The 24,230-nt window shown below is 40.7% G+C and overlaps 3 protein-coding genes and 1 pseudogene across 3 annotated transcripts; all 4 read right to left on the reverse strand.

Annotated features, from left to right (window-relative positions):
• Positions 1–3,450: 3,450 nt before the first annotated feature.
• Positions 3,451–3,612, reverse strand: LOC149383518 (U2 spliceosomal RNA; annotated as a pseudogene).
• Positions 3,613–9,258: 5,646 nt separating this feature from the next.
• LOC149383519 (uncharacterized) lies at positions 9,259–12,154 on the reverse strand. The gene is made up of 3 exons (XM_089627819.1): positions 12,144–12,154; positions 11,850–12,099; positions 9,259–9,498 (listed from the first exon to the last, which is right to left on the reverse strand). Exons 1-3 carry the CDS (start codon positions 12,152–12,154, stop codon positions 9,259–9,261), a joined length of 501 nt encoding a protein of 166 aa, XP_089483945.1.
• A 4,060-nt stretch (positions 12,155–16,214) lies between these two features.
• Positions 16,215–16,664, reverse strand: LOC149383520 (uncharacterized). The gene is made up of 2 exons (XM_089627820.1): positions 16,583–16,664; positions 16,215–16,450 (listed from the first exon to the last, which is right to left on the reverse strand). Exons 1-2 carry the CDS (start codon positions 16,662–16,664, stop codon positions 16,215–16,217), a joined length of 318 nt encoding a protein of 105 aa, XP_089483946.1.
• A 4,176-nt stretch (positions 16,665–20,840) lies between these two features.
• On the reverse strand, positions 20,841–22,801 carry LOC149383521 (uncharacterized). The gene is made up of 3 exons (XM_089629672.1): positions 22,582–22,801; positions 22,074–22,343; positions 20,841–21,988 (listed from the first exon to the last, which is right to left on the reverse strand). Exons 1-3 carry the CDS (start codon positions 22,732–22,734, stop codon positions 21,026–21,028), a joined length of 1,386 nt encoding a protein of 461 aa, XP_089485798.1. The 5' UTR covers positions 22,735–22,801; the 3' UTR covers positions 20,841–21,025.
• Between the last annotated feature and the right edge of the window lie 1,429 nt (positions 22,802–24,230).

The following is a 24,230-nucleotide window of genomic DNA, read 5'->3' on the forward strand; positions in this document are numbered from 1 at the left end:
GCATCTAGGCCATGGAATATTAGATTCGATGAAACTGTAAAAAGCTTCGGCTTTGAACAGTCAATAGATGAGCCTTGTGTTTACAAGTTAATACACGAAGGCAAAGTTGTGTTTCTGGTGCTATATGTCGATGATATACTACTCATTGGTAATGACGTGGGTAAGTTATCTGAGGGTAAGGTCTGGCTGGCAAAGCAATTCGATATGAAGGATCTAGGAGAAGCCGCGTACATTCTTGGGATCCAAATCTTTCGAGATAGGAAAAACCGGACCCTGTCGCTCTCTCAAGCATCTTATATTGATAAGGTAATGGAACGCTTCTCGATGCAAGACTCCAAGAAGGGCCAAACACCCTTTAGGCATGGAGTTTCACTCTCTAAGGACCAGTCTCCCAAGACTGCACAAGAGATTGAACACATGAGGAAAATTCCTTACGCCTCTGCCGTAGGAAGCCTCATGTATGCTATGCTTTGCACTAGACCTGACATCTGTTTCGCCGTTGGCGTAGTTAGTCGTTTCCAATCCAACCCTGGACCCGAGCACTGGATTGCTGTTAATCATGTTCTTAAGTATCTTGGAAGAACTAGGAACTTGATGCTTACATACTCAGGTACTGACTTGACTATGACGGGATATACCGACTCCGATTTTCAAGCGGATAAGGATTCCAGGAAATCCACTTCCACTACTACAAATAAGCCTTTCTGGTGCGGAGGGGCATTAGGTGCGACAAGTCGCACCTAAATGGGCAACAGGTGCGACTTGTCGCACCCAAAGGTCTCCAAAAATGAAAAAAAATTCGCTGATTTTAAGTGGTATTGGGTGCAACTAGTCGCACCCAATAGTTTTGAAAACTTTCAGGTGCGACTAGTCGCACCTGAAAGTCTTAAAAAAAATAAGCGCTCAACTTCTCCCCCTCATTTTTTTCATTTGTCTGACGTGGTATTTATTTTTTTTTTTTTTTACTTTCAGGTGCGACTAGTCGCACCTATTATCTTTTTTAGGTGCGACTAGTCGCACCTATTTGGGTATCAGGTGCGACTTGTCGCACCTGATTACTAGGGTTAGTTTTTAAAGCTGCGTCTTCTTCACAACAGCCCTAACACCCAACAGCCCCTCTCTCTCTCTCTGCGACTCTCCCTCCCTCTCTATCTCCATCTGCGACTCTCCCTCCCTCTCTCTCTCTCTCTGCGACTCTCCCTCCCTCTCTCCCTCCCTCTGCGACCTCGCTCCCTCTCTCCCTCTCTCTTCTCCGAGCCACCACGCGTACCGGTCTTCTCCGACGTCCAAGTCCGCGCCGGTCCTCTCCTTCGTGCCGGTCCTCCGCAGCCTCTCTTCCTCGCGCGCCACCTATTCCGGAGACCGAGCGCCGTCGCGCACGTTCGCCGCCAGCCGCCGAGGACGCCGACCGGGGAAGGAACGACGGGGAAGAGGTGAGAACTGACCAGGGAGGGTTGATTTCGTGGATTTAGGTGAGGAATCCATCTCTCTGGAATTGATTTTAAAGGTTAGGGTTTGTGGATTTGAATTTGGGGCTTTCTTCTCCCAGCTTGATTTCATGGTTTAGATGTGGCTTTAAGCTCGTTTTGGTGATTGTTTAAGTTGTGAATTGGTTTGATTTTGGAGTTTGTTTGGAATTGTTGGTTTTTACTGCTTTGCACTGCCTGTAGAAACGGATGTGGACAGTCCGATCCTCCGCAGCCGTGCCCTGTGAAGCTCCGCCGCCACCTCACCACCACCATCTTTAGTCGTGCCTCGCCAGCCCCGGCCATCATCCCGTCCTCTCCGCATCGCCTCAGCCTGGTCGAGCGCCGCGTCGCCTCCACGTTGCCGCGCCTTGTACCTCGCAGCCCCGTCGGTGAAGGTTAGTGGTTATTTATGTTAATTAAATTAATTGATTAGTTATAGTAATTAGTTAGTTAAGTTCATAAATTAGGTAAATAAATTTGTTAAGTTGTTACTTATGTAATTAATTCACATGTTTATAAAAATACTAATTATTATTACATTTTAATAAGTATGTTAATATGTTAGGTTAATAAGTAGTTAATTTAATTAAATTGTTGGTTAATTTGTTAATTTAATGAATGAAGTATATTTGTGTTTAATAAGTACATGTATTAATTAATGTAATTATAATTGTTAATACATATACTGTTTATAATTAGTTTAGTTAACTAATTAATTTGTAGTGGAAATCAAATTGGTTAATAAGTTGTTAGTTTAGTTAATTAATTAATTTGTAGTTTAATTGTTAACAATTTGTACTTAATAATGAAATTGGTTATGTAACTAATTTTAAATTTTAAATGTTAGTTTAATTAAGATTGAAAATTGTTTATTGTTTAAACTATAGATATTGATAAAATGTTGTGATCGAACCACAGAGGCTCGGTTTAGGACTTAGTTAATTAATATGATAGTTTCTGGATGGATTTTAAATGTTTTTAAAGTAGTTTGCAGGTTTTTGGTTTAGCAATATTATAGGGGAAACTCTGCCAAAATTTCGGTAGAGTTTTGAACCAATTAGAATCGAAATCCACTAGAAACAGTCCATTTAAAAAAATAAGATACCTTTCACAGTCTCTCTCTTAGTCTGACGCTCTCCCAATTGAGCTATCCCCGCTAATGAAACATATGTAAAGCACGAACATTCCGACAATTACCTTCATGAATAAGTTTTATATAATTAATCCAGCTTTAACGTATTTATTGTATTTAACAAAAATCTTACCTAAAAATCTTTAGTAGACAATTAATTATAACCAATGTGTATATATAAATATACATATACATAAACAAGAGAAGTCAATTGCATATTCAACTTCTTAATCTCCTAAAACATGAAATTAAAAAAAACACTTAAAGATTCTACACAAGCATTTCTATTTATTTATTCGTGATTTCTCAATGTAATATCACGTAACATTCTATTTCTCGATGTTCTTTTTTTCGGTTCAAATAATAAAATATGTTTCTAAAGACAAAAAAAAAAAGTTTTGACTTCTAGAGTTTAAAATATTTCTTTATAGCTTACAGAATATTTCTAGAGTCTAAATAAAATATTGAATTCCAAAACTTACAGAATTGAGTAAGTCAAATTTTAAAATGAAATTCACTTTTATTAGTCGTAATTTCCTTCTATCCCTGCCCTCTATTTATAGCTTGCCCTCTATTTTTGGCTTTTCAAGATCCTTGAATCTAGAAAAAATCTAAGATTTAATTAACCACTTTATTTTTATATTAATCCTTATAATAAAAAGAATCATAACAACTATATTCTATTTGTTATAATAAAATAGTTAATATTCTCTTTTATTTAAATAAAGTTTATTATCTACCAAATCATATTTGTAAATTATTTATTTTATTTATGAAATATCCCAACCTCCAAGGTTGTAAATGAAACAAAATTTAAAAAGCTTTGCGAACTCATTTAAGTGCTCTTTATATCATTGGAGGCCACCCGGCAGAACAATACCGTGAGCCTTCCACAATTTATCTTTAGCTCCGAATATGTTGGTCCCCTTAGCCGAGAAAACCAATTATCATACATTAAGCTGATAAGAACATATACTACACTTGGTCGTAGCCAAAAGGCCAAAAATCTCCCACACTTGTGTTTAATACGCCCCCTCAAGCTCAACCTGGAGACGCAAGGTTAAGCTCAGTGGTGTCGTCCACGTTTCTTTGTTTTCTAATTTTGTTTTCTTCTTATAGGATGTCGACTGGAGCAGGTGGAGGCGAGGATCCACCACAGACGCCGGGATCCTCCGGATCGAAGAACACACGTGGACCAACGAAGGGTTTCGTGTCAGCGAGAGCAGGGGTAGGGACTCCTGGTGCGAATGTAGTTCGCTACGATCGGCGACACATGATGTTCTACCAGGACATCAGGGAGCAAAATCCCTTGATCGGCACCTTCTCGAACCGTCTTGGAAACTTGATCAAGGCGACGTTTCAAGCACACGCAAATGACTGGAATGAAGTCGAGCCTCAGCATGTGACGGCCGTTATTACCGTAATCCATAACGAGTACCGTTTTGTGTACGAGGATCCTGCAACTGGCGAGAGAGTGCCAGCTGATTGCATTCGCAACGAGATAGAGTCTACAATCATTCGCGAAATGAAGCGGTTGCGACGCAACCAAAAGTCAAAGTTATCATCTAGATTCTTCAACAAGTTTTGCGGGAAAATAGAGCTCGCCAGAGAAGAAACACCAAAGGGCTATACGCACGAGGCTTGGTTGAAGGCAATAGAGGTCTTCAACACACCGGAACATAAGGTATGAGTTGAACATGATTTTTTTTTCTCATCGAATCGAATTAAATGAATTTATGTCTCGCAGGCAAAGGCTGACCGCAACCGACAAAATGCGAAGAAGAAGCAGACAAAGGCCAGACAAGGGTCGATACCTTTTTTTGCTCATCGACAGAAGAGCGTAAGTTGCTTAATTTTTATTAACATTAGACACATTAGTCTTATTTTGATGATTAAAACTTGCAGAGGAAGGAGGATGGGACATTGTCCTCCGCATTAGCGACGTGGGAGAAAAAGCATCAAGATATTAACGGCAACTGGACAACGCCCTTCGCGAGTCAACAATTTGTAAGTTATTTTATTTAATTACTTAATAATAATTATATAATAATTTTATTTGGTTTTTTTGTAAAGGCGCGAATCAACGCCCAAGTGGCAGATATTTTGCGACAAGCGAATGAGAGAGGCGAAGAGGTGAGCCTCGAACGCGCAGAGGGGTATGCGATGCATGACGTTCTCGGGCCACGCCGTGATTGGAATGTCGGGATAGGACCCACGACACCAGTTGGGGCTTTGAGTGTGGCTCGAGCTCAAGATGGAAGCTCGTCTGGTTCGTCACCTCAGTCACGCGCCGATCCAGTACTGTATACCGAGTTGCAAGCTCAGTTGGCAGCACAACAAGCTCAAATGGCGGCACAACAAATGCAGATGGAAGAGATGCAGCGACAGCTGCTTTCGTTTACACAGATGCATACTCAGGCTTCCCCTACGCCGACATCAGCGGCAATGGCTGATAATGAAATGCCAGGTTCTGCGGAGTTTCAGCGTGATCGTCCTAGCGGTAGCGGCAATGGCCGAGGAGGAAGCAGCAGTAGTGGCCGCGGAGGCAACTTATTTGGAGGAAGAGGAAATTCCTCTATAGATAAGTTTTATAGGCAACAACGAAAATAGTTGCACTTGTATATTTTTATATTAGCGAACAAACTCGTATTAGTTGCTTGTATATTAAAAATATTTTAATATGAAATATTAATTTCTAATTCTAATTATAATTCTATTATAATTCTAATAATATTAATTTCTAATTCTAATAATATTATATTTTAATTCTAATATTTATAAAAAAAATTAAAATAAATTGGGTATTGGGTGCGACTAGTCGCACCCAATCAGTTGGCGGGTAGGCTATTGGGTGCGACTAGTCGCACCCAATACGTTGGCGGGTAGGGTATTGGGTGCGACATGTCACACCCAAAAGTCAAATTCCCGCCTTATTCTTAAGTTCCCACTGAAAAATAGGCGCGACTTCAGGTGCGATAAGTCGCACCCAATAGTGTCGCACCTAATAGTATACTACTATTGGGTGCGACATGTCGCACCCAATAGTATTAGCTGCGGACTATTAGGTGCGACTGAGTCGCACCTAAAGTCGCACCCGATAGTACTATCGGGTGCGACTTCTTGGGCATTAAGGTGCGACTTTTGTCGCACCTGATGCCCATATTTGTAGTAGTGTCCGGGATCTGTGTTCATCCTTAATGGTGGAGCTGTTGTGTGGAGGAGTATTAAGCAATCTTGCATTGCTGACTCCACAATGGAAGCGGAATATGTGGCTGCTTATGAAGCATCCAAAGAGGCTGTATGGCTTAAAAAATTCCTTAAGTATTTGGAAGTTGTTCCAAACGTCGACGAGCCCATGACCATTTATTGTGATAATAGTGGGGCTGTCGCTAACTCAAAGGAACCTCGAAGCCATAAGCGCTCTAAGCATATTGAGAGGAAATACCATTTGATTCGAGAGATCGTGCAGCGCGGAGACGTGTAAGTGAAGAAGATCTCAACGGTGGACAACCTAGCAGATCCATTCACAAAGGCCCTAGCGAACAAGGTCTTCGACCAACATCGAGAGGGATTAGGCATGAACGACTACACACATCTTCTTTGAGTCAAGTGGCAGTTTGTTGTCAATGGTGCCCACAAGAAGAGTTGTAATCTTTATATCGTACATTTGATGTAATAAAGTCTCATGAAGACTCTTACTTGTAATTGCTTATTCATTAATAAAAAGTTGAAACGTTCATTCATTCTTCCATGTCTGTTTGAAGCTTTATGATAAAACATTAGTCTTTAGTCCATAAACAAACTAAACAACTTACGGAGAGACAAATGTAGATTTGCATGAACAAACTCTTCGTAGTTTGCTTAAAACGATATATTCGCAATCTAAGGGTCAAAGGACTATTGACCTCAGTATGATTGTTAGTAGAATCTATGATGTCTGGTTATGAGGCATTGAGAGTTGGAGACTCTATAGTTCTTCTAGGTATCTTCCGAAGGTACTGAATTGACCAGTGCACTTCTAGACACAAGATAAGAACAAACCATTTAACCTCTTATGTCTCGAAGTCACTACGTATGAATTGCATCGTGCTTACCTTAATCCTGAAATGAGACATGTCATTTCACACCTTAGTATTCTCATTTGAGAAAGTCAGAGTTCGGACTCACTATGTGATTCCGAACAAGGCCTATTGGTTAAGTACTAAGTTGTGAGAATGTCATGAGTAACTTTGTGAAGTTCTCATAGACATGGAATTCATGTACAAGATTGCTGAAATGCAATGTATATAACCTCATGCTTTGTTCCTTGGAGTGTGAATAAATAAACTGGCTAGTGTCCAAATTGAGTGTTGACTCTTTTGGATGAAACAATGTGACTTGTTAGCTCCTCGTCAATACATTGTTTCTAACTTATTCACAAGCGACAAATGAGTTGAGGAAATAACAGCTAGAAGGGTAAAATGGTAATTTAGTAAATCCCGACTAGCTGATGACATTCATGAAGGGTAAACATAGATAATATTCAGTGGATCTGCTCATTATAATTAGGTCGAATTCTTGAGTAGAAAACAAATTCATTTGAACCGAGAGATTTTCAGTGTCAGGTCTTTAGTGGAGTCAGTTGGCATTAAGCTAAACTTGGAAAAGGTTTATGAAATTTTGAGTCCAAGTGTTTAGCTCAAGCTTTGTTCATTTGGGTCCATGAGGTCACTGTCACGAATCACATCGATAGGAATAGTTAAACTGGAAGCTAAGTCAAAACAAGAACGAAAATAGTCAAAAGGGTATTTTTGTCTTTTGAGACAAAGGATGAAATGAATGTCAATAAATTTTTTGACAAGTTCATTTGATGACTTAATGTCACTCGGCGGTATTAAAATAATTGGGCCTTGTGGATTAATTTCATTTCATAAGAATTTTAATGAAAATTCTTAATGGGTTTTTTCATGTTGTCATGAACAACTGGAAAAGCTTCTAGAAGGCTTTTCTAGATGAGGATAGGCGCCCAACATACCCAAGAGAGAGAGAAAATATTTTGTGCATAAATGTATGAAGATACTTGCCAAAAGAAAAAGAGGAAACAAATTTCCTCTAAGAGGAAATGAGGTAGGCGCCCAAGAGAGAGACAAAAGGCAAGGCATGGAACAAAATAGGAAACAAATCCAAGGCTTAATGAAGCCTACCTTGGCCGAGTATATCATAGAGGAAAAGAGGAAATTGGCTCATGAATATGTGATATTCTATAGAAGAGGAAACTACCTTATTGAAGGTAAGACCTCTCCTATAAATAGGAGTCTCATTCTTCTCATTTTTCTCATTCCACATAAGTTAGAGATTGAGAGCCTCTCTCTCTAGAACTTGTGGTTGCCGCCCCTTCCTCTCTCTCTCTAGTTTATTTTCGATTTTTGTTTTGGCACCTAGGTCCTCATTTGACCTAGTGTTTAGCTCTGCGACTTCAAGACCCGTTCTTAAGTCGTAGTGTTTAAAAGTGCTCACTCACTAATTCCTTTTATTTCGAGTGATTTAGTAATAGAAACTTTCGTGGTTGCTCGAGGTGCCGAGGAAAGAAAGAGAGACGTGCTGCGAGGGAGACGAGCGTTGCAACTTTCCAAAAGCTTCTCAAAGTTCAAGCTTCAAGAAAGGTTAGTAAACTTCTATGCTCATTATAGTTTTTATTTACATGTGCTTGCTCTTTGTCTAGGTTAGTAAAAACCGTTTTACTTGAAAAAGAAAATTTTTAAAATTCCGCCGCTTAACGAAGCGTTAAACTTTTTCTTAAACTCTAGATCAATTCCAACAGCCGGACGCATCACACTCAACCTCGAATGGTTTATCAAAGTTAGGTAATGCGAGACAAGGAGGGTTGATTAATTTTCCTTTGATTGCGGTGAAATCCTCCTCTTGTGCTTACCCCCATGCGAACGCCACATGTTTCTTCATCACCTCCGTGAGCGTGGTAGCGATTGTGCTATAATCTCTGACAAAGCGCCTATAAAAGCTCGCTAAGCCATGAAAACTCCGTACTTGTGCTGCATTTGTCGGTGTTGGCCACTCCTGAATAGCTTTCACCTTTTCCTCATCTACCTGCACTCCTTTTGAACTTACAACAAAACCCAAGAAAACAACGTGATCGGTGCAAAAGGTGCACTTGTCAAGGTTAGCAAATAACTTTTCACGTTTGAGTACAATAAAAACCTCACGCAAGTGCAAGACATGATCATCCAAGGTCTTTCTATAAATCAAAATATCACCAAAGTATACCACCACAAATTTACCAATGAACGAACGCAAAACATGATTCATAAGTCGCATAAATGTGCTAGGTGCATTAGTCAAACCAAAAGGCATCACTAGCCATTCATACAACCCAAGTTTAGTTTTAAAAGCGCTTTTCCATTCATCCCCCTCTTTCATTCTAATTTGGTGGTACCCACTCTTTAAGTCAATCTTAGAGAAAACACACGCACCATGTAATTTGTCTAGCATATCATCCAATTTAGGAATGGGAAATCGATACCTGACCGTGATGTTATTGATGGCTTGGCAATCCACGCACATCCTCTGGGACCCATCCTTCTTTGGAACCAATAGAATTGGTACGGTGCAAGGGCTCATGCTCTCTCTAATGTACCCCTTTGACAAAAGTTCCTCGACTTTTCATTGCAACTCCTTCATTTCCTCAGAGTTGGTTCGGTAGGCCGGTCTATTTGGAAGCGAGGCCTCGGGTACAAGGTCAATCTGGTGTTCAATCCCTCGAATCGGTGGTAGTCCTGTTGGCATGTCTCGAACAACAACGTCCTTGAGCTCTTGCAAAAGAGAAACAATGGCAGTAGGTAGGACCTCGCCATGTCGGTTAATGAATAAGGAAGCCTCCTTATACACAAGTAAAATCATCGGCTGTTTGGCAAAGAAGGCTTTCCTCACATCACTCTTTCCCGCAAAGAAGTTGTTTTGTTTTCTCTCACCGATTTTGTTTTTCATGACCCCATCTTTTCTTTCATTCCCCACTTCTCTCTCGGGTTTTCTCTTTGGGTCTCTCTCTTGTTTTCTCTCTGTTTTTACCTCTGTTGGAATCGATCTAGGGTTTGAGAAAATAATTAACGCTTCGGTAAGCGGCGGAATTTTAAAAATTTTCTTTTACAAGTAAAACAGTTTTTACTAACCTAGACAAGTGCAAGTACATGTCATTAAAAAACCAATATGAGCTAGAAGTTTACTAACCTTTCTTGAAGCTTGAACTTTGAAGAAGCTTGTGGAAAGTTTGCAACGCTCGTCTCCCCTCGCAGCACGTCTCTCTTTCTATCCTCGGCACCTCGAGCAACCACGAAAGTTTCTATCACTAAATCACTCGAAAAGAAGGAATCAGTGAGTGGGCACTTTTAAACGCTACGACTTAAGAACGAGTCTCGAAGTCGCAGAGCTAAACACTAGGTCGAGTGAGGACCTAGGTGCCAAGACAAGAAAAAATCGAAAATAAACTAGAGAGAGAGAGAGAGGATTTCGGCCACAAGTTCTAGAGAGAGAGTCTCTCAAATCTCTTAAACTTGGATGAATGAAATGTGAGGAAATGAGGCTCCTATTTATAGGAGAGGTCTCACCTTCAATAAGGTAGTTTCCTCTTCTATAGAATATCACATATTCATGAGCAATTTCCTCTTTTTCCCTTTGAGACACTCGGCCAACTCAAGGCTTCTAGAAGCCTTGATTTGTTTCCAATTTTGTTCAAGGCCTTGCCTTGTCTCTCACTTGGCCGATTCCCACTTTCCTCTTGGAGGAAATTTGTTTCCTCTTTTTCTTTTGGCAAGTATCTAAATACATTTATGCACAAAATAAACTCTCCTATTTCTCTATTAGGGTAGGCGCCCAAGTCTCTCTAGAAGGAGCTTCTAGAAGCTTCTTCATTTGTTCATGACAACATGAGAAAGGCCCATTAAGAATTTTCAATAAAATTCTCATGAAATGAAATTAATTCACAAGGCCCAGTTAATCATATTATGGCCGAGTGACATTAAGTCATCAAATGAACTTGTCAAAATTTATTGACATCCATTTCATCCTTATGTCTCAAAAGACAAAAATACCCTTTCGACAATTTTCGTTCTTGTTTTGACTTAGCTTCCAGTTTAACTATTCCTATCGATGTGATTCATGACAGTGACCTCATGGACCCAAATGAACAAAGCTCGGGCTAAACACTTGGACTCAAAAGTTCACAAACCTTTTCCAAGTTTAGCTTAATGTCAACTGACTCCACTAAAGAGCTGACACTGAAAATCTCTCGGTTCAAATGAATTTATTTTCTACTCAAGAATTCGACCTAATTATGATGAGCGGAGCCACTGAATATTATCTATGTTTACCCTTCATGAATGTCATCAGCTAGTCGGGATTTACTAAATTACCATTTTACCCTTCTAGCTGTTATTTCCTCAACTCCTTTGTCGCTTGTGAATAAGTTAGAAACAATGTATTGACGAGGAGCTAACAAGTCACATTGTTTCATCCAAAAGAGTCAGGACTCAATTTGGACACTGGCCAGTTCATTTATTCACACTCCAAGGAACAAAGCATGAGGTGACATACATTGCATTTCAGCAATCTTGTACATGAATTCCATATCTATGAGAACTTCACAAAGTTACTCATGACAGACTCACAACTTAGTACTTCACCAATAGGCCTTGTTCGGAATCACATAGTGAGTCCGAACTTTGACTTTCTCAAATGAGAATACTAAGGTGTGAAATGGCATGTCTCATTTCAGGATTAAGGTAAGCATGATGCAATTCATACATAGTGACTTCGAGACATAAGAGGTTAAATGGTTTGTTCTTATATTGTCTCTAGAAGTGCACTGGTCAATTCAGTATCTTCGGAAGATACCTAGAAGAACTATAGAGTCCCAAACTCTCAATGCCTCATAACCAGACATCATAGATTCTTCTAACAATCATACTGAGGTCAATAGTCCTTTGACCCTAAGATTGCGAATATATCGTTTTAAGCAAACTACGAAGAGTTTGTTCATGCAAATCTACATTTGTCTCTTCGTAAGTTGTTAAGTTTGTTTATGGACTAAAAGACTAAGGTTTTATCATAAAGCTTCAGACAAGGAAGATTGAATGAACGTTTCAACTTTATTAATGAATAGATAGGCAATTACAAGCTAGAGTCTTCATGAGACTTTATTACATCAAATATACAAAATAAAGACTACAACTCTTCTTGTGGGCACCATTGACAACAACCTCATCCCTTGGTTCCTTTCCCTTCTCTAGTACCCTAAACCTTTCTCTCTGTTGTTGCATCTTCAGTTGATCTTCATGTACTTGCTTTGGAGTAAGGGGCGCGAGGGTGATGGTACGATTCTTGTGCCTGAGGGAGTATTTGTTGGTGTAGCCATCATGATTCACCCTCCCATCGAATTGCCACGGCCGCCCCAAAAGTATATGCCTCGCGTCCATTGGTGCCACGTCACACAGCACCGAGTCCTCATAACTGCCAATCCAAAAACTGATAAGGACTTGTTTGTAGACACGTACCTCTTCACCATCATTAAACCACTAAAGCTTATAAGGATGAGTGTGATTTGTCATTGGAAGTCCAAGCTTCTTCACTACAGCAACGCTGGCGATATTCATACAACTCCCTCCATCGACGATAACACTGAACACCTTCTCACCGATATGGCACCTGGTATGAAAGATGTTTTCACGCTGCTCCTCATCATCTCATACAACTTGTGTGTTCATAGCTCGTCGAGAGACCAACACGAGCTCTGCAGGTGCCTCAATTTCCTCGTCTGATGCTTCGTCAGGCTATTCTTGATCTTCCTCTTCATCGTCGGTAACCATCTCTCTGGTCGGAAGAATCGTCATGCTCCTCTTATTCGGGCATTGATTTGCGAAGTGGCCAACTCCCTGGCACTTGAAACACTTGATATCACGATTTCTCTTAAAAGTCGTCTCCGGTTTCTTTTGAGCACTGGGACAAGAACTAGATGTGGTTGGAGCCGTAGAAGTGCTTGGCTTGCCTACGTCTCCTCGTCGTTTGAAACTGCTCTTCTCGTTTCGGTTGAAGGTCTTCTTCCATGCAGGTTGTTCTGAAAATCGGCTTCCCCTCATGCTACCCCTCGTCTTGAGCTGCTTCTCAATCTTGACGGCCAAGTGAACCAAATCCTCCATCTCGACATAATGCTGCAACTCCACCTTGTCCGCAATGTCAGGGTTCAGCCAGTTGATAAATCTAGCCATGGTCGACTCGCGATCTTCTTCTATGTTTGCTCGGATCATGGCAACCTCCATTTCCCGGTAGTACTCCTCAACACTGCGATTGCCTTTCCTGAGACGGTGAAGCTTCTGATAAAGCTCTCGGTAATAGTGACGAGGCACAAACCTCTTTCTCATGATGGCCCTCATCTCATCCCAAGTCTCTATTGGCTCCTCTCCAGCCTGTTGTCTACTCGTCACCAGCTGATCCCACCAAACAATAGCATAATCAGTGAATTCAGCAGCGGCAAGTATTACCTTCTTGCGTTCGGTGTAGTTGCTACTTGAACACAAACTAGGCTTTCGTCTCCCATTCAAAGAAGGCGTCCGGGTCACTTTTCCCTTGGAATGTTGGAATCTTCTGCTTGATGCCGCCAATTCCTACGTCCTCTCTATCCCTTCCTCCTTGCCTTCTTTCGTTTCGTCTTCCTCTCCTATAATCCTCCTCTTCATAATCATTATCCATTTCATCTTCTGTCTCCTCCCTAGGCTGTCTTCGTCTTCCTCTGTTGGGAGCTTGTTGGCCTTCCTCCACTCTTTCGACACGTTCTCGTAGTGGCTCTAACTCTTCCCTCATCATCCTCCTCATCTCTCCTATCATTGCTTGCATCATCAGCCTCCGGTCTGGAATTCCCTCAGTTTTGTCGCTGTTGTTTGACATGGTTGCTGCAAGATATTGTTAGTAACAAATGAAAAACCTCACAAAAACACTCCCTCACGTGTTTACACTCAAAATTATCACTCTGCACTCGTGTTTGATAATGGCGATAGTTATTCTCTCTGCCTTTTACCACTCACTCAAACTCTCTATACGCTCGTACCGAACTACTCAGAGACCAGAAATGAGGTGATGAAAGAAAAATTCGAAAACGGAGGTGATGAAGAAAAATTCGAAAACGATACACCAAAACGACACAAACGACACCCACGGAAAGAAATCTGCCCGGAATTTGAAAAAGGGCGAAAAATAACATTCGATAGAAAGTAGGTATCTTAAAACGCTCCAAAACACACAAGGATTCTAACAAGGAAATAAAATTTCTTGAGGTCAAAAATACTCTTTTTCGGATCCTCTTTCTTTTCTTTTCTTTGCTTTCTTTTTTTTTTTTTTTTGATATCCTGGAGATAAATGCTAACCGGAATTAAATGTGAAACGCCAAAATTGATTGTGAACAAAACAAAAACATAAAGTGAATGGGAAAGGATTCTGGAAATAAAGGAAAATAAATGAAATATGAAAATAAATGAAAGACCGAAATCAGGAAACTAGGAAATAAGGAGATTTCCGAAATCAAGTGCTAAAAATCTGCTAACTGAATAAAAATTGACTTCCGAAAAATAGACTTCGATAATTAACACGAAAATTATGATCTCCACGGATTCTCTTTTTTTTTTTGTTCGGATCCTTTGTTTTTTTTTTTTTTTGACACTCAAGAACAAAAGAGACGAAGATAACAAAACACAGACCTAAACCACAAAAATTACGTACGGAGAGACTTAACAAAACGTTTTATGGTAAAAAAAAATTTGACGCAATGAAAATAATGGAGACGGAATAAACACAACACAAAGATAAACGGAGAAAAAAACAAAAAGAAAAAAGAACGAAACAAAGGATAAGCAGACCTAAAAGTAGAGACTAGCTCTGATACCACTTGATATGAACCTTGGCCGACTAAGCTCCGAGACCCGATATCCCAATAGCACAGTGACGGATCGTCTACAATTTAGGAACGAGGGTGAATCGATGTACGCCACGGACGGATGCGAATGGCCGTCTGATGAGTCGGTTTCGAACTCCTACACGCACCGCTTTGTAAGAGGCTCGAATATTTCAAAACGAACCAAAGAGAGAATGAAAATCCTCACAGAAAAGTGTTTAACTCGAAATCCAATTGTCCCTTCATTCAGCCTAAAGGCTTAATTTATAGAGTTTTTACAAAGACAAATTCGTAGCTCCATGGGCCCCATAACCTAATAAGCCCATTTAGCCTTATTTAAGTACTAATAGACATAAAACAACGGACCAGCCCAATACAAACACATATGGGCTTTTTAAATAACATGTCTTGGCCCAAATAACACAAACTGAAATAGCAAAATAGGAATAGTCCGTCTAATTCAATTCGGCCCAAATAATATTCTTCATTGGTGTTTCTTGACTTCCTTGAATTTTCTCCTTTAAGAGCTTGTCCCCTTCTTCATCTTGGAGCTTGATGATCAGATTGTTAAGCTCCTCCTTGAATCTCCTCGCTCGAGCCCTCGTCACGGGTCCTACCGGCACTTGGTATTTTGCTTGTGGCTCCTTGTGGGACATGTCCTCATCAGTTTCTATTTAACCTTCTCAAGTTTATTATGCGTCTTATTTTCTCGATTAACTATATCTAGCGTGATCAATTTGCGTGACTTGGTTGAGGCGTGTCTTATGAGTCTCGATTTACTATGTCTAATGTAACCGATTTGCACGGCTTGGTTGATGCGTGTCTTATGAGTCTCGATTTACTATGTCTAGTGTAACCAATTTGCATGACTTGGTGCCACATCGCATGGTCAGGTTTTCCGTGGACGTTGGCTAGACCAATTCCGTCTGGCAGGCGTAATCCTTTGAAACCCATTGGTGACTCGCTGCCTATCGGCGCATGAGCTGGATGGTGAACGGGCCTCTTTCCTGATATGTACGCTACCTGTTGGCGTACGTGTCATGTGTCAAGATGGGCTTGGAGTAGGCGCAGTTCCCAGCGAGTGTGGTACCTGTCGGTACGCGTGTCGCGTTTTGGATTTTGACTATTGCCTTGGGACTCGTATTCGGTGCGCGGATGTAACGCCTGTCGGTGCGCGAGTCACTTGTGAGTCTAGTAGACTGCCTTTTCGAGTCGTGCGAGGATGTCGCGCGGATGATTTGTGGATGATGTATCCCTGTTATCCCCTCGAGTTTCTTGGGTACTCGTAGAAAAGACTAGAAATTATAGCAATATGGAATGAAACACAAAATAAAATGTAATCCGATAGTCTTATATTACGTAAAGGAGAATAAAATTACATCCCATGGCCGTTGGCCTTGTTCAAATTTGAAATTGTCATTAACGAAAAAGAAAACAAAAAAATTGAGGGTGAGCTTTATTGGTAATATTACCTCAGGTGCTCGGCGTTCCGCAGGTGCGTGAACACGAGTCCTTCTAAATTCTCAAGCTCGTAAGTGCCACTATGTATGGCTTGGCGGACACGGTACATGCCCTCCCAAGTGTGACCCAAGACTCTCGCTCCTTACACCTTAATGTTTTGGAATACCCTTCTAAGGACGAGGCTTCCGTCGGCGAACTTCTGAAACTTGACCTTGGAATTGTATTACTTCTCGAACTTTCTCTTTTGTGCGACAAGGCGGGTCAGGGCATCTGCCCTTTTCTCATCTATGAGGTCTAACTCGAGCCTCATTGCCTCGTTGTTGGCGGTTTCCTCGAATTCTTTGATGCGGAATGTCGGGAGCTTAGTTTCAACGGGGACCACGGCCTCGACGCCGAACGCGAGAGCGAATGGAGTTTCGTCGGTCGTGTTTCGTGCGGTTTTTCGGTACGCCCACAAGACTGTAGGAAGCTCATCGGCCCATGCTCCCTTTCTTTCTTCTAACTTTTTCTTCAGGTTCTCTTTGATTGTCTTGTTGACCGCCTCGACTTGGCCGTTAGCCTGTGGATGCTGAGGGGATGAGAATGTCTTACTAATCCCCAACTGCTCGCATATGTCGCGGATGCGTGCGTTGTCGAATTGCTTTCCGTTGTTGGTCACAATTGACGAGGGCATCTCAAAGCGGCAGATAATGTTCTTCTAGATGAAGTTAGTCGTATTCGCCTCTGTGATTTTTGCCAAGGGTTCCGCTTCTACCCACTTGGTAAAGTAATCGATCGCTACAATCGCGTGCTTGTATTGCCGTGGGGCCGTAGGCAGTTCGCCGATGAGGTCGATTCCCCACTTTACGAAAGGTCGAGACACGATGATCGGGCCGAGGCGCAAGCATTTGTGTGCCGGCGGGGCCGGTCCGGCCATGGCCTCCCTCGGCTTCTCGGACCGAGAGCGCACAAGGCTATGGGTTGCCTCGTCGGTTCTAGATTCTCCTAGAGTCGTCATGGTTAGAAACACCCTCGATGTCGTAGCCGAGGAGGTTGGCAATGAGCGTGCCATCCACACCCGGTCGGTCCAAGAGCTCGGCGAGTCTTCGAGCCGTGTCCTCTCGGAGAGCGGCTTCAGCATCGATGGCCGGGTTCTGAGGCTGGCTTTCGTTGTCACGAGGCTGCTCTCTCATGCGATGCGCCAAGCTTCTCAAGCCATACCTCGAGCTAGTCGCTCAGGTGCCCGCAGAGGTTATCAGCACGTGACTCATCTCTCGAGAGTCTTTGCTATCGATTGCAGGAAAAAGAGGTAGAGGGGATGTGTTGCCAAGGTCGGGAGGTCCCCTCCTTCTAGCGCCAAAATGTTATCGCCGTTTTCGGATAACTATTTATCACCCGCAATGGTTCGACCCAAGGCCAGACCAAGTGGTCGCGTTTGGGCTTCGAGCGTCTTAGACTTGGTGTCCCAAGTCTACTTTAACAATGGTGGTGGTGATGTTCATCAGTGTACCTAAAAAGAGGGTAAACGAGAAGCTGTCAAAGGGAAACAGAGGGGTTGCCTCTGTTTACCTCTCCGACGCACAACATTAGTAGGATTGAGGTGGATAAGATGGTTTGATTGTTCAGAGGCCAAAGATGAGTGAAACGAGTGAAGTACGAGTTCGACAGCGCTTCGGGGCTCAAAATTGGATTACCTGATTCGAGGGATGGACCCTCGTATATATAGGCAACCAAGGGGTGGTTTTGATGACCCTTTGGCCGAGTGAGGTTGGAGCTGGCCATCGACCGAGTATAGCTCGGGTCGGCTGATGGGCGGGCGTGGGTTTGGCTCGGCCATTGGCCGAGGATCACCCAGGCCGGCCAATGGCCGATGATGACCCTGGGCCGGCCAATGGCCGGGACTTCACTTGAGCCGGTCATTGGCCGAAGGAGACTCCTGAGCCGGTCATTGGCCGAGTCTGACCCTAGGGGCGGCCAATGGCCGAGGTTGGCCCTTGGGCCGGCCATTGGCCGAGGCTAGCGTTAGGGCCGGCCAATGGCCGAGGTAGACCCTTGGGCCGGCCATTGGCCGAGGCTGTCATTAGGGCCGGCTGTTGGCCGGGGATGGCCTTTGGGCCGGCCAGTGGCCGACTTGTCCATGTTTCGCCGGTTCGGGACGGACCTGTAACAATTGTGATTCAGAAAACAACCCACTAATCATATGATACTAATAAAGCAAACTTCTTATACAATTCAGTAATCATTTCATGTTTATAAATTGTCTTCAGTGAATAATATTCTTAACACTAGCACCCGTCAAGAATTTATTTTTCATGCAACTTCTAATTTTTTTTCTTTCTAATTTTTTATGTGGTTGGTAGCAATGGCGATTTTCGCTCCACAATTCTCTAACAATCAAACCCTCATGAAAGTCCAAACTAACACATTAGATAAAGAGAGTTAGACATATAATTTATTTTAACCTCTTATGTTAAATATCTAATTTAACTATATAATAATTAAAAAAAATAGTTACTTAAGACAACACATATACGTCACATTATGAAAAATTTAGACATGAATTGAATAATAATTTTAATATTTGAATAATTGAAGTATGAGTTTAATTAAGTGTGCTCACTCATAACTTATAAGTTATAGCTTTACTACAAATGACTTATAGCTATGCTACAAATAACGACACGTAATTGACAAATGTGAAATAAATGTGGAAGCAAGAAAGCACGTAATGGGCGAAAGTTCATCACGAATCATGACTTTACAAGAAGTTTAGCCACGTGTGAACTAGACCTAATTTTTCCACCAAAAATAAATTGAATTCATAGGAAATTTTTGAAGACAGATTATGGTGACCTTATTTATGCTTATGGTCATAATTAGTCAATCTTAGTCTCGTTGGTATTAATATGGTCTGAGTTCAACGTACCATGATTAGTTACCTGATTTCATGCACGCTTTTTCTATGTGAAAAGTAAAAGAAAATGATTTTAGTTCTTGAATCTTTGATACATCGACTAGATTAATAGACCGAGTAATTCATGACACGACTAAATATATTAATACAAGCAATTAGGTAAGCGGGGATCCCTTTTAAACTTTATTTTTAATCTTCTTAAGAAACAAAACTCATTACATAGAGCATTCATTAGCGCGTTTTGATCAATTAAAAAATAAAATAAAATAAAAATTATCTTTGATCCACGACGAACTCAAACTACAAAACATAACAAGTATCGAGCGCTGTTGTATATTTAGACGAGATTATCTATAAATACAGATGAATCTACTATGAAAAAAAAATGTGAGAGCGTTGTCTGATGAAAAAGCTAATGAAAATTAAATTGGTGATAGATTCGCATTAGAGTGTGTCCCTCTCTGTCATTGAGTTTGTCTTTGTGTGTGCCCTAAAACGATTATATGGTGATAAATGTTGAGGATGTGTTGTGGTTTATCTCGTGTATAATATGTGAATAGCGATTATTCATTTTCATTAGGTCGTTGACTCAAAAAGAGAATAAAAAAGAAAAAATTGAGGCCAAGTTAAACATTCTTACCTAGTGGGGGTAACATCTCATGTGTTTTCCCTTTTTTTTTCTTTACCAACTCAACAATTATTATTCTGTCTATTTTTTCATTATAAAAAAAAAAAAAAAAAAATTAACTGACAATCATGAGTGGTATAAGTACCATAAAAAGGATGAAACACAAATTCTTCTATTAGCATTAAGAGGGCCTGGACCTCCATTGATATTTGAGGGTCCACAAAATCAGGACTCTGATCCGAAGAAATCAAACATGGGCTTGGGACAATATTTAATCATATTGAGAGCTCAGTCATTGTAATCTCATCCATATGATATTTTTTGGCCTCAAAACTTTTTCTCGAGTTAGTAAACATTCAAATGGACACAAGTGAATGAGATGGTGGTCCTATACCTAGGAATTGAAGAGAGTGAGAAAGAAAGAAAAAATAAATAAATAAATAAATAAATAAATTCTCTAACTCATGTTTGAAGCTAAATTCACTTGGTAGGATTATTTAGTGGAATAAATGGGGTGTGACTAGTGAATAGTGATGGGTCTCCTCAGCTACTATACGAGTGATGTGGCTGTGGATGAGTTTATATATTTTGTGATCATGTATGTATATTCGTGTATTGACCAAAACTAGAAGAAACTTTGTATCTCACTATCAGGGTTTTGGAAATGAATACATGTCAACAACCAAAAAAAAAAAAAAAAAGCTTTTAAGAGTTGAGAATCGATGAGAGCTCCAATAAAAATTCCTTGTTTGTGCAAAAAGAGACTCTAAAATCAAGCGAAACTACCGATTTTTTTAAACAATCGTTTAATCTAAAACGGTTTTTTTTAAAACAGGTTCGGTTAAGCTTTTAAATCAATATCATATAGTCCAGCTCGATTTCAAATATTTGAAACCAGATTTTGGACTCTGGGCAACCGCTTCTAAAAGTTCATAGTTTCTAATTTTTAATTTGGAGTTCCATTTAAAGTTAAAAGTTTGATTATGAAACTATTAAATTGTGATAAGAGGATTTGATTGGATTCGATGTTTTATTCATAACATTTGTCACTTGCCACCAATTTCATAACATTTTCTCACTTTTCACCAAAATACTAATTTGACCCAAAATGTCATCGATATGTCAACAATGTTGACATGTAATAGTGAATGGCAAAAATAGATGTCAACATTGTTAACATAGATGATGACATTTTGGGCCAAATTAGCATTTTGGTGAAAAATGAGAAAATATTATGAAATTAGTGACAAATTGGACAATTTCTCTAAAATTAATGCCAAAAAATTGTCTAGATAATCTTTATAAGTTTTTGGGCTCAACGCAGTCCATTTTTCAGGTCTCAGGAGCTTCATGGTTACGAGCTCAAAACCTTTTATAGTCAAAAGTCTATTAAAGTATTTACATTCATATACAAAGGGTCAATGTATAACTGTATCATTTCCCTTTTACAGAGATGTAACATACAAAACAAACAAACACATAATCAATGTACATACTACATAGCAAAGCCATTTCATTGCCTCTGATTCGTAGCCTCTCCACTTCTCATGAGCTTATCAAGGACCACATTTAGGTCAACGGACCGACCGCTCTCGGTCATCTTTTTCACAGTCGCTCTCACCAAGTCCCTTCTGAACCCCATTGCCACGACATTGTCGATGACATCATCCACCGGTGCTGTGTTTCTGGTCCCGCCGGAGTCCGATCGGCGATCAACCTCAGAGGCCATAGGCAACGCTCGTGGCAATTCCCGAGCTATTGGCAGCTCAGAGACTCTGTTATTGCCGTCCGAGGGTCTTGAACCGCTGTACCGCGAAGGAGGACCGTAATGGGAATTATAATTATTATTATTATTATTATTATAGTCCTCACGAAAACCAGAATGCCCCGAAAGAATCTCTGAGCTTCTTGGACTGGGATAAACTTGTTGAGGAGCACCGTGGATCGGATTCGGATGTGGCGTGTAAGGATATTCTCCAAAGCTTTGAGCCGGAAAGTGTCGGGCTTGAGGGTCAACGGGTAAAGTCGGTGAGGTCAGAGGAAGCTGCTGAGCTGGCGAGGAAAAACAGGATTGTGAGTCGATCATATATGGAACGGGACGGTTATACGGATACATTGCCGGAGGTGTTGGCAATGGAGGCTGAGGCTGAGGCTGAATCGGTGCCGCAGAGTATTGATGGTGTGTCGGGTCTGAGCTAGGGTTAGGTGACAGAATGTAAGGGGTTTGTTTCTGAGACAACGATTGGATCGGAAACTGCGGAGCCGGAAGATTCTGATGAGATTGGGTTTGGTATTGCTGTTGAGAAGCTACGTCGTGAGTCGGGTTCGATTTCGATTCGTTGCTCTGTGCTTCCGTGGATTTGGTTTTCCGGTCTTCGGATCGCTGACGGCTTTCGAGGATTCGAAGCTTTGTCAGTTGTATTTGTACTTCCGATATCTCTTGCTTGTCTTTCAAGTCTCGAATACCAACTTGGACCTGCAAAAGGTTTATCGGCAATCCAGACCAAGCCAACCATGTTAAGCAAAACCATGGCAAGTTGAGAAGAAACGGAGATATATACCTCGGCGAGAACACTCCCTAGCTCCTTCAGATTTCGTTCGGTCCTTCCATGGTTGAACAGTGACGAGTCCTTCAATTCATCCACCGAATCCTCGATCTTCATGGTTCGAGTCTCGAGCTGAGAAAGCCGAACGCTGAGACCTTCCACAGCGTGTAGCAGATTCTTAGAGTGCTCTTCCATTTTGCGATCTATCATCGATATCAAAGCTCCTCCGTCATCGGAAACCCTCGCCTCGCGAGAGCGATCCGTGTAGTCCATAAATGATCGGTTCTTTGGAAAATAAACGAATCAATTTCAATGGACTGAACAAATATTGGTCCGAAATAAAATAAAAAATCAACTATCTCTGGCTTTCTTAAGTGATAGCAATGATGTTTTGTGATTCAAAATTAGGAACGAATTCCAATTCCGATTCTGAAAACCTAAACTTCAATCCATACGAATAACTGTAGATCGCGACATAATCCTTATCAATCGTAATAGCAACAATCAATCAAGGAAATAAAACCTGGGAAATGGAAGAGGAAGAAGAAACGTCTGGTCGCCGAGGACGGAATTGGAAGCTGAAATTGGAATCTTCGTCGTCACGGTCCGAGAAATCGTCGGAGAGAGATCTAGAGAGCTCTGTGACCTTCTTGTCCGTGAACTCCGAGGTCTTCATTGGTTGTGTGTGTTTTTTTCGAGAGAGACAGAAGGAAAGGGAAAACAAAAAGTCTGTTGAGTATTGGTGACGATATTTATTTCTGGTAGTCCAAAGGGGTTTTGATTACACGTGTTGCTTCCAGAATCCGGGTTCATGAAATGTGTACGTTTTTTTTTTTTCTTAAATAGAAATCTAGTATTAATCGTAGTGTTCTTGATCAATTACAGACTCTATCGAAAGAGGGTAATCCTCCAACCAATGAGTTTATCATCTATGTAAAGAGCGTAAGTTGCTAAGTCATGGGCTGCCATGTTAGTTTCCTTGTAGATGTGAGACAACTTTACTCCTAAAAAGTTAGACAATAAACTAAATACATCCGACAAAATGGAACCAAACTCATTCTTGAAGATAGCGTTCTTCCCGAGAGTTTACACCACCATCTTAGCATCTGACTCCACAAAGTGGATAGGCAAAAACACTTCCAAAACTCAAGATAAGCCGTAGCGGAGAGCAAGAGCTTCAACTTCTTTGACCGTGAATTTGCATGGAAGATTTTGAGCCAATGCAGCCATAACCAGTCCTGGAGAGTTGCGAATCACTGCTCCAACTCTAAAGAAGTTTGAAGATTTAGGAATTGAAGCATCGACGTTGAGCTTGTAGTGGTCGCAACTTGGGGGAATCCATCTTGTTTGGGAGCGGTCCTGTCTGGGTTCAAGACCACTCGGCAAGCTATAAGTAGATGACCGTCTGAATTGGACAGACTGAAATTCAAGAAAAAAATTAGACGTCCACGAGGTAATCTGGTAAGGGTCCCTCTTAATTTTTTCATAGAGCCTTTTATTCATAGCATTCCAAATAGACTATGAGATACAAAGAACAAGGAGAAGTCTTGTTTATTAAGAGAATTTTGGACTCAGTAAAAAAAAATAGAAGAGAATTTTGGACGGACATCAGCAAAAGTAAGATTAAAGCTACGGTCCGCATAAAATCACTATCAACCTTAAAATAACCTGACAATTCTAAGTAAACTAAAATCACCGTATCAAGGGTGATAGATACTTGATTAGTCAAATATTTTTGAGAAATTGTCCTATTTGCCACCAATTTCATAACATTTTTCCACTTTCCACCAAAACACTAATTTGTCTCAAAATGCCACCATCTATGTCAACAATGTTGATATCTATTTTTTCTCTTCACTATGAGATGTCAACATTGTTGACATAGATGCCAACAATGTTGACATCTCGGTGGCATTTTGGGACAAATTAGTGTTTTGGTGGAAAATGGGAAAATGTTATGAAATTGGTGACAAATGGGACAATTTCTCAATATTTTTCAACTTATTAATACATATATCTGTAAAATAAATATTTAAATTTGAACCTTGTTTAAAACCAAGAATCACACGATGAAACGTAGATTTAGATATTCATAGATATTATTTTTAATTTTATATATATTTTTTATAAAGGATTCCTAAAAAAAAAAGAGTATTGATAAAAGTAAAAAAT

The sequence above is a fragment of the Urtica dioica genome, chromosome 10, assembly GCF_054948205.1.
Source record: "Urtica dioica subsp. dioica isolate 48M chromosome 10, U.dioica_male_clone48M_v1_H2, whole genome shotgun sequence".
Taxonomy (NCBI): domain Eukaryota; kingdom Viridiplantae; phylum Streptophyta; class Magnoliopsida; order Rosales; family Urticaceae; genus Urtica; species Urtica dioica.

Excerpts from the sequence above, each read along its gene's own strand:
- LOC149383519 (XM_089627819.1), bottom strand. Across the intron at positions 9,499-11,849 it reads GAAAGGAACCAAGGGATGAG|CCGATGATTTTACTTGTGTA; the intron begins GTTGTTGTCAAT and ends TTTGCCAAACAG.
- LOC149383520 (XM_089627820.1), bottom strand. The coding sequence starts at position 16,664 with ATGCCCTCGTCAATTGTGACCAACAACGGAAAGCAATTCGACAACGCA. Across the intron at positions 16,451-16,582 it reads ATGCGAGCAGTTGGGGATTA|TCTTGTGGGCGTACCGAAAA; the intron begins GTAAGACATTCT and ends AGCTTCCTACAG.
- LOC149383521 (XM_089629672.1), bottom strand. The coding sequence starts at position 22,734 with ATGAAGACCTCGGAGTTCACGGACAAGAAGGTCACAGAGCTCTCTAGA. Across the intron at positions 22,344-22,581 it reads CTTCCTCTTCCATTTCCCAG|AACCGATCATTTATGGACTA; the intron begins GTTTTATTTCCT and ends TATTTTCCAAAG. Across the intron at positions 21,989-22,073 it reads TAGGGAGTGTTCTCGCCGAG|GTCCAAGTTGGTATTCGAGA; the intron begins GTATATATCTCC and ends AACCTTTTGCAG.